The following is a 16,603-nucleotide window of genomic DNA, read 5'->3' on the forward strand; positions in this document are numbered from 1 at the left end:
TGTGAGATGTGTTTATATTCTTTAGATGTTCTTAGACTTTCTTAAAGTAGGGATCCAGTTTTAATGTTTGTGCTTTTTTATCCAAAATATGTATACATTTCTAAGCAGTTTGAAGTATATAGACTGGTCCAGAGAAGTAGCTTTGAAGTCCTGGGCTATCCTAATATACTGGCCTCTGGCTACATAAACCTTAAAGAGGAATTTCTTCTTGCATTAAGCTAATCAGGTTGATTAGGTGACTGTAAATTCACACTCTTTTTTGTTCTCATTCTTAACATTTTTCTCTTTTTTAAAAATCAGGTGTTTTCTAAGGAAGAACTAAGGAAATTGCTACAGAAGTTAAGAGAATCCTCTCTAATGCTCCTAGACCAGGGACTTGATCCATTAGGATATGAAATTCAGTCATAATTCGTCTGCTGTTTGTAATCTCAATAATTTCCATGATAAATGGAAGTTTTTCTGTAAAATATATATATTTGTAATTACTGGGTTTTTTCTTTTGCCTTATGGGGAAAATGTTTATGAAATTTAGGCATTTAATTTTGTACTTTTAAGAATATTATGGTGACACTTTGAAAATTTAAGGTATTATATAATTCCCTGTGTTTATTAATAAAACTATATAAAAACTAAAATTTTCTGTTCATATGAATTCCAGGAACGTCCCTCTATTATGTAATAAGAAATTAAATTTCCTGTTATCCTTTTTCCCTGTGATCATAAGTACTCTGAAATCTTAAAGAGGATGGAAAGTAGATACATGTTTAAGCCAGGTATATAAGTCCTCATCATAAAATATGGTGTTTTTAAAATATTACAGTTAATTAGATGAACATAGCAAGAATGTTTTCTAAAATAATATTATGCTATTTTCTTTATTTTGATGACGTTTCTAGTTTAACAACTCTCATTCAGCAAACCTGCTCTAAAATAAGTTGGAGCATGTACAGACTTAGAATAGTATCTGGCACACAGCAAGCAGTGAATAAATTGGGGAATACACAGTGAGTCAGATCTCATCTAGCCCTTCCAGTAGGGGAAATACAATAAATATATTTTTAAATGCCATTTTAAAATACAAGTAATCCAAGCAGGGAGAAACTATTTCCAGCTAAGAGGTTTCTGAGGAAGTAGCATTTGAGCTGGGGTCTGGGTAATGTACTGAATTTGCAAAGACAGAGATACAAGCACAAGAAGGGTGGGGCACTACAGATTAGGAAATCAGTATAAGCAAGGCCTACAAATGGTAAATGCATGTTTATGAATCAGCATTTACGTTGAATTGACTAGAGTGTAGGACTTATAAATGAGAGATGACCAAAAGAGAGAATGTGACTCTAAGAGAAAACATGATGTAAATGGATTATAAACCTGAATATAAACGCTGAAACCATAAAACCTTTAAGAAAAATAGAGAATATCTTTGGGACCCAAGGGTAGGTAAAGATTTCCTATACAAGAGACAGAAAGCAATTACCATAAAGGAAAAAATTGATTACTTAGACCATCAAAATATAAAACTCTGCTCTTCAAAGACATTAATAAGTAAGCCACAGACTGGGAGAAAATATTTGCAGAAGGATAACTGACTAAAAAAACCCGTGTCCAGCATATATAAAGAACTCTTATGCTTTTTTCCTTGAGCTTGCAGTCTTAGCTGCGATGCGTTTCTTGGGCGCCGCGTTCCTGTTCCTGGCACTCAGCGCCTCTGCCCTGGCCAAGCCGGTGCATTTCAAGGACTGCGGTTCTGGGGTCGGAGTTATAAAGGAAGTGAATGTGAATCCATACTCCACCCAGCCCTGCCAACTGCACAAAGGACAGTCTTACAGTGTCAATGTCACGTTCACCAGTAGCACTCAGTCTCAAAGTAGCAAAGCCATGGTGCGTGGCATTGTGATGGGTTTCGCCATTCCCTTTCCTATTCCTGAGCTTGACGGTTGTAAGAGTGGAATCAGCTGCCCCATTGAAAAAGACAAGACCTATAGCTACTTGAATAAACTACCCGTGAAGAGTGAATACCCCTCTGTAAAACTGGTGGTGGAGTGGGAACTTACGGATGACAACGACCAACGTCTCTTCTGCTGGCAAATCCCAGTACAGATTGAAAGCTAGAGCTATTTGATGCCAATATGTCCGTCTGGGGGGTGAGAGAGCACGGGTGGAGGGAGAAGAGGAGAGATCAAGTCTAAACTGAATCAGTGCCATAAGATGAAAGGAATTTCTAGACTGCCGTTCTAGCCTCAACCTCCAAAAGCATCTAAGACCCCATTTCCTGAGAGCTCAGAACTGTCGCCCCTGTATTATCCTTTGTAAAAGGGTTGAAGGAAGGAAGAGAAAGTGAGACTGTAGGGATTGATTTGTCTTCAGGGGGAGTTGTTTGTTTTGGTTTGGTTTTTGCTTTTGGAATAAGGAGGGTCTAACCAGACATGATCCAAATGAGGCTGCTTGGGGGATATTGGATAACTTGCCCTAGGGTTACTAGCCCTTGCAGCAAAGCACGGGTTCCAAACCACATCCACCTAGCTGGGATATTACATCTGCAAGTTCCTCATCTCCACGTGCCTCGTTGAGTTCAGTGCATCTGGCCAATGAGCTTCCTCACATCCAGCTCCGCTGCTTCACTGGCCATGACTTGCTCTGCAGTGGTGTCCAGCGTGGTAGTGGAGGGGAAGTATTCTACAACAGAAATTCTCTGCAGTTAGCTCATGTCTCCTTTACTATCTTAGGTGGTTTTCATTAAATGCATCACTTGATTAGCAAAAAATAATAATAATAAAAAGGCCAAAAAAAATTTAAAGAGTGGACAAAATAGTACAACAGATGATTCTTGAAGACACACCTAACCATGTGCCTGTGAAAAGTGCTCAAGTCAATGGTGAATGCAAATTAAAACCATGAGATACCACTATACACCCATCAGAATGGCTAAAATCAAAGACTAACAACCAAATGTTTGGGAGGATGTGGAGCAACTGTGACTGGGACATATTGCTGGGGAATGTAAAATGGTACAATCTTTGGGGAAAGTTTTGACTATTTCTGTTCTTGTGGATAACTTTTATTGACCTTTTCAAATATTATAAACAACAATCTACCATTTAACCCAGGAATTTCACTCAAATGCATAATGTTTAGAATAAGTAAAGTGATGTGACAACAGATGAAATAAATTGAAAATATGGTAGAATACCATATACAACTCTGACCAAGTATATTAGAACATCTAAGTAAAATGGACACTTCTAGGACGATGAAAAACCAAACATTGATTCAAAAAAAAAATCTGAATAGTTTACTAACCATGATGAGTATATGAGGGTTCATCATACTGTCTACTCTTCTCTATGTTTGAATTTTTAAAATAAAATGTCTAAAAATATGGTTTCAAGAAGTAATGCTTTCCCCTGTTTGGCGAGGGCTAAAATTTGCTCAGCACCAAGAATACCTAGCAAGTCTACTCAACCGACACAGAAAATACCAAACAAGAAAGGGGTCGCAGATTGGCGCAGCCAGGTTTAGGTAACCCAGGAGATAGTGGACCAAGGACGCAGCTCTCCGCACCCAGAGCTCAACGCGCCTGCGCAGGTAGAGGCCGGTTCCTGAACTGCTCAAGGGCGGAAGCGCGGGCTCCCCGAGTCACGTGGCCGAGGGCGGAAGGGGGCGGAGCGCGCGGGACGTGCTGCCGCGTAGTCGCCGGCTGAATGGGCGGTGGCAGAGCATGTGTGATCCGCTGAGGCTGCAGCTTGCCAGGGACCCAGTGGTTGCATGCCTCTCCCCGGCCGGACCGTAAAGCCAGGGGCTGCGAGGACGCGGCGGCGGCGGAGGAGGCAAAGGGCAGCTGGAGGTAGGCCGGGCGCCCCTTTCCGAGGGTGAAGGGCCCCGGCTCCGCGGGGGTCATGGCAGCGCTGGCCGATAGAGTACGAGGCAGAGGGCGCATCGCCGCCGGGCTCCTGCTCAACCTACTGGTGTCCATCTGCATCGTGTTCCTCAACAAATGGATCTATGTCCACTACGGCTTCCCCAACATGAGCCTGACCCTGGTGCACTTCGTGGTAACTTGGCTGGGCTTGTACGTCTGCCAGAAACTGGACATGTTTGCCCCCAAAAGTCTGCCGCCTTCCAAGCTTCTCCTCCTGGCCCTCAGCTTCTGTGGCTTCGTGGTCTTCACCAACTTATCTCTGCAGAACAACACCATAGGCACCTATCAGCTGGCCAAGGCCATGACCACGCCGGTGATCATAGTCATCCAGACCTTCTGCTATAAGAAAACCTTCTCCACCAAAATACAGCTCACGCTGGTGAGTAGCTTCAGCTGGGCGAGGCGCACCTCTTAACAACCCACCTCCTGGACAGTCTTTCTCCCTGGGAAATTTGAATGGTTAACCTTGCACCACGCTCTTTCCCGTGATCTGGAAATCCACTCGAGTCCTTTGTGAGCAAGTGAACTTCAGGCTTATTTGGGGAAGGTGAAAAAAAGCCATCTTGGCGCTCTGTTGGGCTTTTAGCCCGGTAGAGTGTGCTTGTGTGAGTTTTAATAACTACTGTTTGATGGAAATCCTTAAATGCTATGATCGGTAAGAAAAGAAAGCTGTGTTGGGTGATGCAAATCTGTATGGGATTAAGTGCAAAAGCTCAAACTGAAAAACGTTTATGATAAACGTAAAATGTTAAGTCTCAGGATATGTTTGCGGCGACATACTGCAGAGGCTTCAGCGTCTTTAAATAAGACTAAAATAATTTTAGCATTTCATAACTTACAGCATTTAAAATCTTAATGCTTTTGTTATATATTTATATATTGTTTAGACACTGGTTTTGGGGTCCATTTACTACTATATGCACGCATGTGGTATTTTCTTGCAAAGTGCAATGCATCGACTCATTTTACCCAGAATTTTACTTTAAATAGAATTAAATGTGAGCGTAAATATAGAATTATCATATTTCATTTTGAAGAAATAGGATTACCAGTCCGTTTTTATTCAAATGGAAAAAATATTTATAAAGGTTCATTGTTTCCTAATGATGTTTTTATGATTAACCTTTCAAGACACTGTGAAAGGAATACTAATTTTATGTCTCATAAATTTAATCTGAACAACGTTTACCTCTTTTTCTTTACAGATTCCTATAACTGTAGGTGTAATCCTAAATTCTTATTACGATGTGAAGTTTAATTTCCTTGGAACGGTGTTTGCTGCTCTTGGTGTTTTAGTTACATCCCTTTATCAAGTGGTTGGTAATTTTTTTTTTCTTTATGTGCCCTTTTTAGCAGATTTCATAAATTTTGAAGCTGTGCCCCAAGGTTTAGACAATACAGTATAGAGACAATAGACTGTTGGGAAGAAAGCATAATTGCATAAATTGTCTGACTCAAGGTGAAGAGAAGAAAGGAGACAGAGAAACTTGGGTGTATGATGCTCACCAAGTACCTCCCTACCTGTTTGTAAGTGTATATTACCCATGCTTAACAGTCTGAGTTTGGGGTGATGGTATATTATTTTCTGGGATAGCTTTATAAAATGAATAGTAAGACTTTTTACTTGAGGATTGAGTCCATTGGTTGTATTTACCATTTACTCTTTAATTATGACATTACTGTGAAGGAGTGAGTACAGGTGCAAAAATTTGAACAGGAAAGGAAAATTTGAGATTTGTAAATCTTTGCCTCAGAAGATATGCTGCTGTTACAGCTCATATATTCTAATCATTTTTCTCCGTCAATATTTTATAGCAATGGGTATTTCACTTCTTGCACTAGCGCGGTGACTTGCCTGTAACAGCCATTTATTTGACATTTGTTCATGGATTCACTTACTTCATTACCATAAAATCTCAACAAGTATTTTTGTTTGTTTCTTATATATTGGAGGAAAGAATAGTGAATGACGAAGGGTACAGTGAAACAGTGTTTTCTCTGTACTGAAAACCTTGGACTGGAAATTGTGGTTTCCAGTGCCTGCGTATGGGGAATCAGAGCCAAAATGTGTGACCAGTTTTACTTTTTTCACAAACGTCCACTGGTTATAAACTAAGGCATTATTGTTATGAATGTTAGGAGTTTAATAATACAGCTTTAGCATCTTAAATTTTCTAGTACTGGTCATTTCAGAAACATTGTTATGTGAAAATTCTGGGGTTGAAAACATTTCTTAGTGGCAGAGAAGCAGTTTAAATGAAAGAGAGCAGTGACATGAGAGGGTGGGGCACCTGCTCAATCTTGTCACTTGGCCTCAAGATATTCTGTCTTTTACTGCAGAGAGAAATCAGAGGAAGCTCAGGTTTGTGCTTTAAGAAAATTGCATTTGGGCATACTTCAGTGAGTTTAAAGTTAAATTTTTTAATTAGATACAGTCAGTGAACATTCCTATTTCTCTTTTTTGTTAAATGGACTTTATTTTTGACCCAGTATGGATTATTTATTAGATATAGCAAGAAATTTCATTTGTTGAACGTTAGAATTTCTTGTATTCCTTACACATCACTTCAATTCAGAGTACTCACTGCCCATGCCAATATGACCGTTTTTGTTCACACAAGTTTCAAAATTGCTATAGGGTGGAATCAAAGGATTCTGTATCTCTCAGGTGGATATCTGAAATGAGATTGACCAAGGAATGATTATAGACTAAGTCATGGGCAGAGTTTTTGATTATCAGTAAATGGTAAAAGTACTGGTACAGAACAGGTGTATTCCCTCCCAAAATTCATTTTAAGGAAAGTTGTATTTTCCCATTGTAACCTGGTATAATTTCTAAGTTATTTCTTCTTATACTGCTAGGGCATTAAAAGGAATTAAGAGATGAGTGACCAACTATTAGTTTTAGTGGTAGAAAGAAGGTTGACTCCTTCATTCATTCAAAAGACATTTCTTCTGCTTTATGCTCAACCTTGATACAAAGATAAAGGGCAGCTATAATCCAGCATTGCAGAAACACATGGAGACAGCTGATAACAAGTGGTATAGCTCAGAGTATGAGGAAAGTTCTGAGGAGCACCAGGGAAGAAGGGGTAGTTCTGCACAAGGGCGGTAGTGAGGTAAGATTTTATGGGAAGGTTAACAATTTAAATTGAAGAATGCTCAGGAATTCGCTTAGCAAAGAAATAGAGCAGAGGTCTTTCTTTGCAGTGATGTGTGAAGGTACAGAGCATTTTTGGAGAACTTGATTTGTTTGGTGGGACTGGACTGTAGTTGCGTGGTGGAAAGACAAGGCTGAGGGGTGGGTGAGACCAGATGGCAGAGTTTTGAGTGTTATGCTGAGGAAGTGTGCCCTTTATCCTGCAGGTACCAGGAGAGGAGTTCAGATGGGCAGTGACTTGATCACTCCCTGTGTTTTAGAAACTTCACTCTGGTGGCAGTGAAGGATGAATAAGAGGGACGACAGGGTGACAGGCAGAGCAGTCAGGAAGTGCTCCATGGTTTAAGGGGAAGACAGGAAGGGCCTGAACAAGGACAGTGGTACTGGACGTGGAAAGGAAAGAATAGACTTCAGAGACCTTTTGGAGAAAGAATTAGTAGGACCTGACTGGATGTGAGAATGAGGAAAATAAGGAGTCTGATCCTTGGAGGAGATTATATCATTAATTATCGGACCAACACAGGAGGAGCTAATTTGGAGAAGGAATTAATCCGCTTAATTGTAAACAAGCTCCTTCAGGTGATATAACTGAAGATGGCTAGTTAGCTGTTTGTTGAAGGTGGGACTTAAAGGATGCTCAGGGAAGGAGGTCAGAGCTGTAGATGTCAGCGGATAGTAAAAGATCAGTGAGGGAGATAAAAGAGGAAAGCCAGACATCTCCCTTACAGGTAGTAAGTGAAGGAACAGGTGAGCGAGGAAGCAGCGCGAACCAGCAGTCAAGTTCTTCCTAGAGAAATCTGCAGGTTCTGCAGAGGGCTGCGGCCGGAAGGGGACCCAGGGCAGTCCTTCGATGTGGCCACTGGAGGTGAAGGTGCCCTTTTGGGGAGCAGTTTCACGAGAGGGTTGGTGGGCAGAAGCCAGGCTGCACGGCAGTGAGCGCAGGTGGTGGCCTGAGAGTCACCACCATTCCAGGCTGTCTGTCCTGTGTCAGAGACACACAGCTGCCCAGAGAGGCTGCCCAACACAGGGCTGTGCACATCCCCTCTGCATTCATTTTTGCTTGCTGCGGTGTCCCAAGCAAAAGAATCAATTCTCTGTCCTTCATGTTCACAGCAGACTCTCATTAAGGCTGACAGGAGTATGCTTCAGATTTCTCGCTCTTCTATTTTTGTCTTGGTGAATTTCTATAGACTTAGAGTTTATGTAACAGGATACCCAGACATACAGGAAAGAGGATTATGTAGGAGCAGTTATTCAAAAGCCTGGCTGTTCCTGCCAGATCTTATTCAGACAGTCCTATCAAGCTTTCTTTAAAGCCTCCTTTTCAGTTATATTTGTGAAGCATTTTGAGAACTGATGGGATTTGAGGCTTTGGGGTGTTGGTTCTACCGAAGGATAGTCTTTTAAAGTTTGTGATTATCTAGTTTATTGAGGAGTATAGGTGTGGGATTACCCACCAAAACGTCAGCCATAAAGAGGAAAGTTCCTTCTACCATCGATTGGGTTTTCTGAAGTGAATGAAAAGACCTCACATACCTTTTTAGCCACACATATTGGCAGCCACCTGGGATAACTGAGGTTTCTGTCAATCTGTAATTAGAGTCCGCCCTGCCCCCCAGTCTTCGTTTTGGGGGCCATTTTTAGAAAGAAATGAAGTCTGACACTGCATCTGTATTCCTGCTTATCCTGCTTATAAATATTATCCTGCTTAGAAATTTCCATTCCTGCCTAATTTTCCCAAGATCGCTGATGCCTGTGGGCCCCGGTATGCATTGACTTTCCCCATCTACTCGGATCAGGAGGGAAGAGAGGATTTTTTTTCTCCTTTATAATTGAGAAGAAAATAGATTATCAGACATTGAATTTATAAAGCTCCTTTCATCCAGGGAGCTTAATATAATATACATATATATTATTGATCTTTGAAATCTTATAGACTCATTAGGCATTTCCTCTTCCCCCCGCCCTGCCTCACATTCCCACGTTTGTGGCTAGAGTTGCATCTTTTGTTTGTTGAGCGATGCTGTTTTTTTCTGCCTAACTCGTTCTCTCTCCTAATTTTCAGTGGGTAGGAGCCAAACAGCATGAATTGCAAGTAAACTCGATGCAGCTGCTGTACTACCAGGCCCCGATGTCATCTGCCATGTTGCTGGTCGCCGTGCCCTTCTTTGAGCCGGTGTTCGCAGAAGGAGGAATATTTGGTCCCTGGTCAGTCTCTGCTTTGGTGAGTTATAATTGTTTTGGTGTCTAAGAAACAAGATAATAATAATTTCTCCATTATTAATGCAATTTTTAGTTTTCAGAGCACTAGCTCAGATCCATTCTCATATTTAGTCTTTATAATCACCCTTTAAGGGAGGCAAGGTAAGGATTATTCATTAGATGAAGAAACTGAGGCACAGAAAGATTGAGGGACTTGCTTAGGGTTAAATTGCCAGTCAGTGGCCAAACCAGGACTAGAATTCAGGTCTTCTGATGTCTGGTTACTGTGCTGAGCCCGCCAGGCTATTGCCCACCAATACTTTGGGCATTTTTTTTGTTTCTTAAATAAAGAAAATATAACTTTGTTGATTTTCTTGTAATAGTATAAGTAGTGCATGCTCATTGTATGCATTTTTGAACATACATAAAATTATAAAGTGAAGGTCTCCCCAAATCCTGCCACACTAAGATAAACACCTTTACCATTTTGGTGATGATCATTTCATGGATCTCTTTCATATACACAGACACACGCATGTGTGTGTATGTTTAATTTCATATGTATGTAACCGTATTATATATGCTGGGTTTTGGGGAGTTTTTTTTTTTTTTTTTTTTTTTTTGCGGTACACGGGCCTTTCACTGTTGTGGCCTCTCCCGTTGCGGAGCACAGGCTCCGGACGCGCAGGCTTAGCGGCCATGGCTCACGGGCCCAGCCGCTCTGCGGCATGTGGGATCTTCCCGGACCAGGGCACGAACCCGTGTCCCCTGCATCGGCAGGCGAACTCTCAACCACTGCGCCACCAGGGAAGCCCTTTGGGAGGTTTTTTTGTGGCTGCGCCGCATGGCATGTGGGATGCTAGTTCCCCTACCAGGTATCGAACCCGTGCCCCCTGCAGTGGAAGCGTGGAGTCCTAACCACTGGACTGCCAGGGAATTCCCTATATATGCAGCTTTTATCATGGATTCCTTTTCCTCAGCCCTCCTACCCATACACACATCAACATCCCATTACCTCACCCCTGTCCCTTGAAATAAGTCATGTTAACATTCTAGTGTTTGTTCTTCCATGTTTTTCTCCGTGCTGTGCATACCCACATGTAAATACATACAACATACATAGGCACACATGCACGTATGTACACATAAATTGCACATTGGTTTTTTTACAGAAGTGGGATCATATTACACATGATTTTCTGTATCTTGCTTTTCTCACTTAACAATGTCCCATGAAAATCCCTTCAAATCATTCTTTCAGTACTTGTATAATAGTTCCAGTTCTTAACCACTATGAACAGTATTACAGTAAACATCCTTGTACATGTGTCCTCATGAACTGGTACTTTTTATTCTATGGGATAGAGTCCTAGAGTGGAATTGCCAGATCAAAGGGACCTGTACTTTGGGGACATTTTTTTTAATAAAGTTAGAAAGTATAATCCCCCTATTTAGGAAAGGAACTCCTGCTTCCCATACTTTTAACACAGTCAGTGGGAACATCTTTTTTGCTGGTGGTGTTGATTTATCAACCTTGCATAGCCCTTACTCTGCTCCAGGCACTATTCTAAGCTCTTTGCAAATATTAACTTATTTGATCCTCACAACAACTTTATTAGGTGTTTACTGATGAGGGAACTGAGAGACAAAGCGTTAAGTAACTGACTCAAGGTCCACAGCAGAGCCAGACTTTGAATCCATGCATTCCAGATCCAAAGTCCACATTCTTAACCACCCTGCGAGGCTGCCTGTGAGCAGAATGATAGTTGTTTCGAATTCATATACTTTAGCATTTGCGCTTTTTTCCCAAGGTAGAAATCAGTGGACCATCTCTCAGGTAATATCTCCTCTTACTTTTACAAAAGTTACCCATCTTGGTCATCTTGCCTATCAACCACTGCAGCTTGAGCACCTTAGACTAGGAGGGGAGAGGCTTTATGTGACTGGCCCTCTGACAGATTTGAAAATGAGGACCTCAGCAGAAAGGCCATAAAAAAGGTCAAAGAAACAAGAACATAGCCAGTCTGAGGCCATTGAATAAGGGAAAGTCACCTGCATTCCTTCTTGTCCCTAGAGGGCATCATTGCCTCAAAGTAGAGCATGTAATTGTATGTTTAATGATGTGCCAGGTCATCAAGAAATAGGCATGTGACATTCTGTGAACTCAATAAAATTAACAAGGACACATTTCTAGAAACAGTTTTTAAAATCTTTAAGGAGCAAGTTTCTCTTAGTTGAAAATTTAATGGAACTCACTGTTGTAAAACAAGTAAGGTGTTACTATTTCTACCTAAATAGGCTGCAAATCCAATTGGCCTGGGCTTCTGACTGCACTGGTTTAAAAACAGAAAACCCACATGGGACAGAAAGAATCTTCAAATATGACATTTTCTTTGGAATTTAAACTTCTTACTAATTCAAATTGTAACTAACATTTTCTCTAGATTCTCTTATTTCAGAAATAGAAAATGTTTTTATAACTTTTATAATGAGATTGTAGGATACGTGTGGACAGAATGTTGTGTGTGTCTACAGTGGTACAGCTGCTTTGGTTCCCCGCCTCAGCCAAGTCGGTTAACTCGCCATCCCATGCACACACCTGGGCTTTCACGCCTCCATGCTTTGACCCATACTGTTTCCTGCCCCTGTTATTTCTTTCTCTAATCAAAACATGCATTTGAAATCCAAAGACTGTTCTTGCTATCGCAGCCAAGAAGGACATCTCCTGTCTAGCGTCCTACAGAACCTATCGTCTGTTTGCCTATTAACGAGGTAGAGCTCAGGACTCATTTTCTTTTCTTGCCTGAGCTGTTCATCTTGTATTGCACTCTCTCTTTCATGTGGTTAAGAGGTAGCATGGCAGAGCAGGTTAGGAGCAGGGACTCCAGTACCTTGGCCCTTCTTACTGGCTGTGTGTCTTAGGCAAGTTGCTTTACCTCTCTGTGCTCTGTTTTCTTGTCTGTAAAAAGGGAAGATATTTTACTCCCTCGTGGCTGTTTGCAATGATTAAATGAGTTAATATATGTAAAATATTTAGAACAATTCTTGGTGCGTAATAAGTACTATATCAGTATAAGCTATGATTATCAAGATTTTTATCATGTGCTCAAGCAGTTTCTAAGATCTTTGAGGGCAGGAACCCACTGTGTTCCTTACAAGGCCTGGCCTAGTTTTATAGATACCTGATGAATGCCTACTGATTGAATTTAAATAAGAATAAATATAAACAATTCAATGGAAAAAAGATCTGGAAGGCTATATACCAACGTATTAATAGTGGTGAGTGGTTGAGATTTAAAGAATTCCTTATGAGTTCTCTTCACAAGGAAAAAATCTTTTTTTCTATTTATTTTTCTATTATTTAATTTTGGATTCACATGAGATGATGGATGTTCTCTAAACTTGCTGTGGTAATCATTTCATAATGTGTGTAAATTAAATCATGATGCTGTACACCTTAAACTTACGCAGTGCTGTATGTCAATTATATCTCAATAAAACTAGAAGGAAAAAAAGAATTCTTTATATTCTTGCTCATCTTTATTGTCTGGTTTTTCTGTAATGAATATATATTACTTTTATAATAAGAAATTATTACAAAATAATCTTTCTTTGGATAGATAAGAAAAATGAATCTGGAGATTTACATTCAGAGGCAGGATATTGGTGGAGAATTTCCCATTGCATTTTGTAGACAGAATTACATTTGTGAATACTACTCATTCTGCTCTTTAACCCTCAGTTCTTGCTGTCTCCCAACTTGATTCTCTCTTTTTAAAAATCTTGTTTTTAATGGTTGATAGAAGTGCCTGATGAAGTGTGTTTTCACTTGATGATTGCAATGATTGCAGCTGCTTTGCATTAATGATTCTTCTGGTTTATTTGTAGCTGATGGTCCTGCTCTCTGGAGTAATAGCTTTCATGGTGAACTTATCGATTTATTGGATCATTGGGAACACTTCACCAGTCACGTATCCTTTTCCTAACAACTTACAAATGTGTAGTCTTTTATATTCTCCAAAACTCTGTCACATTGATTTCCTTATTTGAGTCTCACACTTTCTATTGCATGGCCTAAACTGAGTAGAATGAGTTATTTTTAGTCTCTTACTAGAGTCTGTGGAAATTTAAAGAACTGTGAACTGGGGAAATGGGTTAGCTTTCTGTATGATAAATGCTTTTGAATTTTCTTTAAGGAATAGGTGACCTTTTCCCTTATCAGAATTAACATAGAGCACCATTCCTTGTGCATAGTGGGGTTAAATAAATATTTGTTGACTGAATAATGGGGTGGATACTTATGTTTTCCATCACTTTTCAGTTCTCGATAGTTCGATAATAATAAAGTAAAGGTGTGGTTAATCCAAATAACAGAAAATAATTTCAGACCAGTTGCTCTGACTTTTGAGCTTGTTTTTGTACTTGTCTCGCTACGGGTGTGCCTGCTTTTCTCAATGTTACTTCAAATCAGGAAGTGGAGTCATGACTTGAATGTCTGAATCAAACTCAACTGCCCATTTTTAACATTTTGCTTTTAATGAGTGAACACCGAGATGTCAACAAAGTAAAAAAGCAGCATATTTGCCCACTATCAGTAAATAACAGTGATAATAATGATAATTTTTTTTAAAAAACAATACCTGGGGACTCCCCTGGTGGCGCATTGGTTATGACTCTGCTCCCGATGCAGGGGGCCCGGGTTCGATCCTTGGTCCAGGAACTAGGTCCCACACGCCACAACTAAGAGTTTGCATGCCACAACTAAGGAGCCCACATGCCGCAACTAAGGAGCCGGCGCAACCAAATAAATAAATAATTAAAAAAAAATTTATTTATTTAGGGCTTCCCTGGTGGCGCAGTGGTTGAGAGTCCGCCTGCCAATGCAGGGGACATGGGTTTGTGCCCCTGTCTGGGAAGATCCCACATGCCGTGGAGCGGCTGGGCCCATGAGCCATGGCCGCTGAGCCTGTGCGTCCGGAGCCTGTGCAAAAAAAAAAAAAAATTTATTTATTTAGTTAGTTATTTTTGGCTGCGTTGGGTCTTTGTTGCTGTACACGGGCTTTCTTTTTTCCAGTTGCGGCGAGCGGGGGCTCCTCTTCCTTGCAGTGCCCAGGCCTCTCATTGCGATGGCTTCTCTTGTTGCGGAGCACGGGCTCTAGGCGTGCGGGCTTCATTAGTTGTGGCACGTGGGCTCAGTAGTTGTGGCTCACGGACTCTAGAGCGCAGGCTCAGTAGTTGTGGCGCATGGGCTTAGTTGCTCTGCGGCATGTGGGATATTCCCGGACCAGGGCTCGAACCCATGTCCCCTGCATTGGCAGGCGGATTCTTAACCACTGCACCACCAGGGAAGCCCAATAAATATTTTTTAAAAATTAAAAAATAAACAACACTTAATAAATGTTTATTTTGTGTCAGGCACTGTTCCAAACATCTTGTGTGTATTAAGCATTTAGTTTTTACAGCAGCTCGAAGAGATAAATTCTATCATTTTATTCTACAGAAGAGGAAATAGAGGCACAGAGAGGTTGCATAACTTACTTGGAGTTACCCAGCTGAGAAGTGTGGTGTCCAGATTTGAGCCCAGGTAGTCTAGCCCCAGGATTTATGCACCATGCTGCTGGGTCAAGGCATCCAAGTATGCGCCCTGATTAAGAGCATCCATTCATTCAGTCAACAAATACTTATTGAATGCCCCCTATAAACTGTTCTTTGACTTAATAAATATTCACATACTGAATATCTGCTGTCTGTCAGGCACTGGAGATATAGTAGTGAACCGAAGAGACAAAAACCTTTGCTCTCACAGGCTTAAATTCTGGGGAGGAAGACAGGCTATAAACAAGAAAAATAAGAAATGGGCATATACAGGGCTAGATTGTGTTAAGTGATAAGGAGAAAAAGGTTAAAGCAGGAAAGGGGATGTGAAATGTTGGGGACAGGGTTGCAGTTTTACGGAGGGTAGTTGGGAAGGCCTCAGCAAGACGGGTACTTTTGAGGAAAGACCTGAAGGAAGTGAGGTTGCTCTGTGCAGAGCAGGGTGGGTAGCGTTCCAGGCAGAGGGGACAGCAGGTGAGAGGCTGGAAGGAACAAGAAGCCTGTGTGGCTGGAGCGGGAAGAACAAAGGATGGGTTCTTTGTCCCTGAAGAGTAACAGGGGGCCTGACTGAGCAGAACTTTCACACGAGGACTCCTACACCAAGTGAGAGGGGACGGCGTTGGAGTTTTGAGCAGAGAAATGCCATGATTTTCTGTCTGTTCTGATAGGATCCTTCTGGGCTACTGTGTTGAGAACAGACCCGGGGTGGGGGGGACTTTTCAACTTCAGTGCTATTGGCCTTTTTGGTCCAGTGGACAGGCCTGTCCCGTCCACTGGAGCATGTTTAGCAGCATCTCTGGCCTCTACCCACTAGACGCCAGTAGCATCCCTTTCCCCAATTATGAAAACCAAAACTGTGTCCAGACCTTGCCCAGGTGACAAAATCACCCCTGGTTGGGAAAACCACTGTACTGAAAGTGGCAAGAGAAGAAGAGAAACCATCAGGAAGCCATGGCGGTTTGGTACCAGGACAGTCGCAGTGGATATAGCGAGAAGTGATTGGGTTCTGGATATATGTTCAAGTAGAGCCAGCAGGTTTTATTGGCAGACTGGATGTGGAGAATGAGAGAGGAAAGATGGTTGCCACCCGGTTTGGGCCTGAGCACCTGGCAGGGTGGAGTTGCCATGGACTGAAATAGGACAGCCCCCAGGAGGCTTGGGGGTGGGGAGGAAGACCAAGTGCTCAGTTTTGGGTAAAAAGAATCTGAGTTCAAGGTCGAGGTCTCTGTTGGAGGTGTTCCGGAGAGAGTCAGTAGTGTGTAGATGTGGTTTGAAGCAGTGAGCCTGGCTGAGATTACCAAGCAAACAAGTGGAAGAAAAAGAGGTGCCCAAAGACCGAGTCCTGGGTCACCTTGGTGTTTAGAGTTTGGAGAGATGACAGGAGCCAGGCAGAAGGGGCAGAGAAGGAGTGATCAAGGTGGAAGGAAGGAGGACAGGGTGTAGAAGCCAAGTGAGGAGGAAGAGGAGTCAGCTGTGCCCAAGGCCGCTGACAGGTCAAGCTTGAGGAATGCTGGAAAGGGATGGAGGAAGGGGTGTGTTGAGGTGGAGGTTTTGACGAGAACTTCAGCGTGTCCAGGTGGAAGCTGACCGGAGCAGAGTGGAGAATTAGAGAGAGGAATTGGAGATGTCGGGTATAGATTGCACCTGTTTTGTTCTGTGTTATTTTTCTAATTTACAAAAGGATTCACTGAAGCATTTCTTTAAATTTGCCTTTCCTCTCATGTAAA

The 16,603-nt window shown here is 41.7% G+C and overlaps 2 protein-coding genes and 1 pseudogene across 6 annotated transcripts in view; all 3 read left to right on the forward strand.

Moving 5' to 3' along the window:
- The window catches only part of NUP107 (nucleoporin 107), a 45,070-nt gene extending 44,446 nt beyond the window's left edge, over window positions 1-624 (forward strand). For all 3 annotated transcript variants that reach the window (XM_060025184.1, XM_060025185.1, XM_060025186.1), the window contains exon 28: window positions 301-624. In XM_060025184.1, coding sequence (XP_059881167.1) covers window positions 301-408 — 108 coding nt within the window. In that variant the 3' untranslated portion in view covers window positions 409-624. The remainder of the gene's footprint in view (window positions 1-300) is intronic.
- Window positions 625-1,652: 1,028 nt separating this feature from the next.
- On the forward strand, window positions 1,653-2,257 carry LOC132433241 (NPC intracellular cholesterol transporter 2 pseudogene; annotated as a pseudogene).
- A 1,483-nt stretch (window positions 2,258-3,740) lies between these two features.
- Window positions 3,741-16,603, forward strand: part of SLC35E3 (solute carrier family 35 member E3) — a 100,649-nt gene continuing 87,786 nt past the window's right edge. For 2 of the 3 annotated variants that reach the window (XR_009521226.1, XR_009521225.1), the window contains exons 1-3: window positions 3,741-4,298; window positions 5,125-5,235; window positions 9,145-9,303. Coding sequence is in view for 1 of the 3 variants with exons in the window: in XM_060025196.1 (XP_059881179.1) it covers window positions 3,897-4,298; window positions 5,125-5,235; window positions 9,145-9,303; window positions 13,170-13,252 (755 nt within the window). In the remaining 2 variants the exon portion in view is untranslated. Of the gene's footprint in view, window positions 4,299-5,124; window positions 5,236-9,144; window positions 9,304-13,169; window positions 13,253-16,603 lie in introns of all 3 variants that reach the window. The other variant, XM_060025196.1, reaches the window with a different exon arrangement.

Source organism: Delphinus delphis, chromosome 11, assembly GCF_949987515.2.
Source record: "Delphinus delphis chromosome 11, mDelDel1.2, whole genome shotgun sequence".
Classification (NCBI taxonomy): Eukaryota; Metazoa; Chordata; class Mammalia; order Artiodactyla; family Delphinidae; genus Delphinus; species Delphinus delphis.